General features: G+C 47.5%; 1 protein-coding gene across 1 annotated transcript; it reads left to right on the forward strand.

Annotated features, from left to right (window-relative positions):
• The first annotated feature begins 917 nt into the window (after positions 1–917).
• Positions 918–1,871, forward strand: LOC137544630 (olfactory receptor 52P1-like). Its single transcript, XM_068265724.1, has one exon. It carries the CDS (start codon positions 918–920, stop codon positions 1,869–1,871), a length of 954 nt encoding a protein of 317 aa, XP_068121825.1.
• The last annotated feature ends 315 nt before the right edge of the window (positions 1,872–2,186 follow it).

The following is a 2,186-nucleotide window of genomic DNA, read 5'->3' on the forward strand; positions in this document are numbered from 1 at the left end:
CACTACAGTACACAGCACTTGGGGAGGGATGGAGAGGCTGGGGGCGAGGCTCTGCAGACTCCTCCAGCATCACTACAGTACACAGCACTTGGGGAGGGGTGGAGAGGCTGGGGGCGGGGCTCTGCAGACTCCTCCAGCATCACTACACTACACAGCACTTGGGGAGGGGTGGAGAGGCTGGGGGCGGGGCTCTGCAGACTCCTCCAGCATCACTACAGTACACAGCACTTGGGGAGGGGTGGAGAGGCTGGGGGCAGGGCGCTGTAAACAAGAGTTTGCTGAACACTGTATAGGGACTGTCTGCAAAACTTTGTATGATTCCTTATCAGTGGCTGAGCAGAAGCAGTCATTACAACAACCATGCAGAGAGCAGAAATTTCTCTCCTCTCTCTTCGTTCACTTAGCTGTCAGTCTCTCAGGACAGGGAAAAGAAACTTCTCCCACCACGGGGCCCCTTACGGCTTCTGGGCCCCCCTGCAAGTGCTTCCCTTGCAGGGTCGATTGTAACACCCAAAGTGAATGAAGAGGCGGCACACCACTGGCCGCCTCTTCATTCACTTTGAGCGTTATCAGTAGACCGTGTGAGCAATCCGGTCGAGGCTTGACACCGGCAAACCCCAGGATACAATATATCTGGGTACTGCTACCGTGGAACCTCATAGTTGGTTGGACATCGATTGTTACACCCCTGGCAACAATGTGCCTGTTCAGGCTTTAAATTAAGGGGCTGAGGAAACACAGGATACAATAGAAGGGGAAGAACACTCTGCTCATCAGTATTAAAGTCTAAGGACAACAATAATAATGTGCTATTGGATTTCAGCCGACCGCATGAACAGTAATATTGTCCTATGTCACACTGAAGTCACGTGTCACCTTTTTTTTCCTCATGTAGCTGCTTAGTCGATGTGTTCCTGATGAACCAAACTCAGACGCCCCAAATCTTCATCCTGACGGGTATTCCAGGCCTGGAGTATGCCCATCCTTGGTTCTCCATCCCAGTGCTCATCATGTATGTCCTGGCCTTGGTTGGAAATTTTATAACAGCTTTTGTTATTCTCTCCGATGAGAAGCTACACAAGCCCATGTATCTTCTGCTTGTTTGCCTCGCTGTTATTGAAATGCTTTTAACCACAACAACAACTCCCAAGATCCTTTCCATCTTCTGGTTGGATTCCAGGGAGATTGGCTTCACTGCCTGCTTAACCCAACTCTTCTTCATCCACTCACTGTCCATGGCAGTATCTGCCATTATGTTGGCAATGTCCTTTGACCGTTATGTTGCCATTTGTCTCCCTCTAAGATACAATAGTATTTTGAAAAACCCCACCATAGCCAAGATTGGAATTCTGGCAATAGTTCGAGGTTCAATTCTTGTAGGTCCTGAACCGTTTTTTGCACAGAGGTTGTCTTACTGCCGGACCAACGTCATTGCTCACACGTACTGTGAACATATGGCTGTAGTGAAGATTGCCTGCTCAAACACCTCTCTCAGTCGAGCGTATGGGCTGACTGTGGCCCTGATGGTGATCGCTGTAGATATGATCTTTATAACTGCGTCGTATTGTGCCATAGGAAGAGCAGTCTACAGATTGTCCTCCAAGGAAGCCCGTCAGAAGGCCTTGAACACATGTGGCCCTCATATCTGTGTCATCCTGGTGGGTTATGGCCTGGCTGTCTTCTCCTTCCTCAGTCACAGGCTTGGACACAACATACCAGTTTATGTACACATCATCCTGGCCAACCTCTACATCCTCATCCCACCCATGAGCAATCCACTCATCTACGGGGCTAGGATCAAAGAAATCCAAGAGAAGATTGTGTCTATTTTCTGTAAGAAGACTTTCAAGGGTGCCAGAAGACCACTGTAATAGTAAAAACATTTAGCGAAGTATACCTGCAATAGGTGAGCTCCTCAGAGGTACAGTTAGTGACATGACTTCAAATGCAGAAAAGGCACATCAGCCACATTGAATATTGCACATCCATGCAAAAGAATGCAAAACAAAATAGGAATAATATACATTCTGTAATAGGTTAGTCTTCTTAGTCTCAGTCCTCCTGAAAAGTATGTGCATCTCCAAAGGGGAAGAGGCCACCAAGTCACTTGTTGGGTTTGAGTTGATAGGTGTCTCCTGTTGTAGATGAAATGAAGGCAATAATCAACTAGATATGATTATTTCTAT

This window comes from Hyperolius riggenbachi, chromosome 2 (assembly GCF_040937935.1).
Source record: "Hyperolius riggenbachi isolate aHypRig1 chromosome 2, aHypRig1.pri, whole genome shotgun sequence".
In the NCBI taxonomy this organism is placed as follows: Eukaryota; Metazoa; Chordata; class Amphibia; order Anura; family Hyperoliidae; genus Hyperolius; species Hyperolius riggenbachi.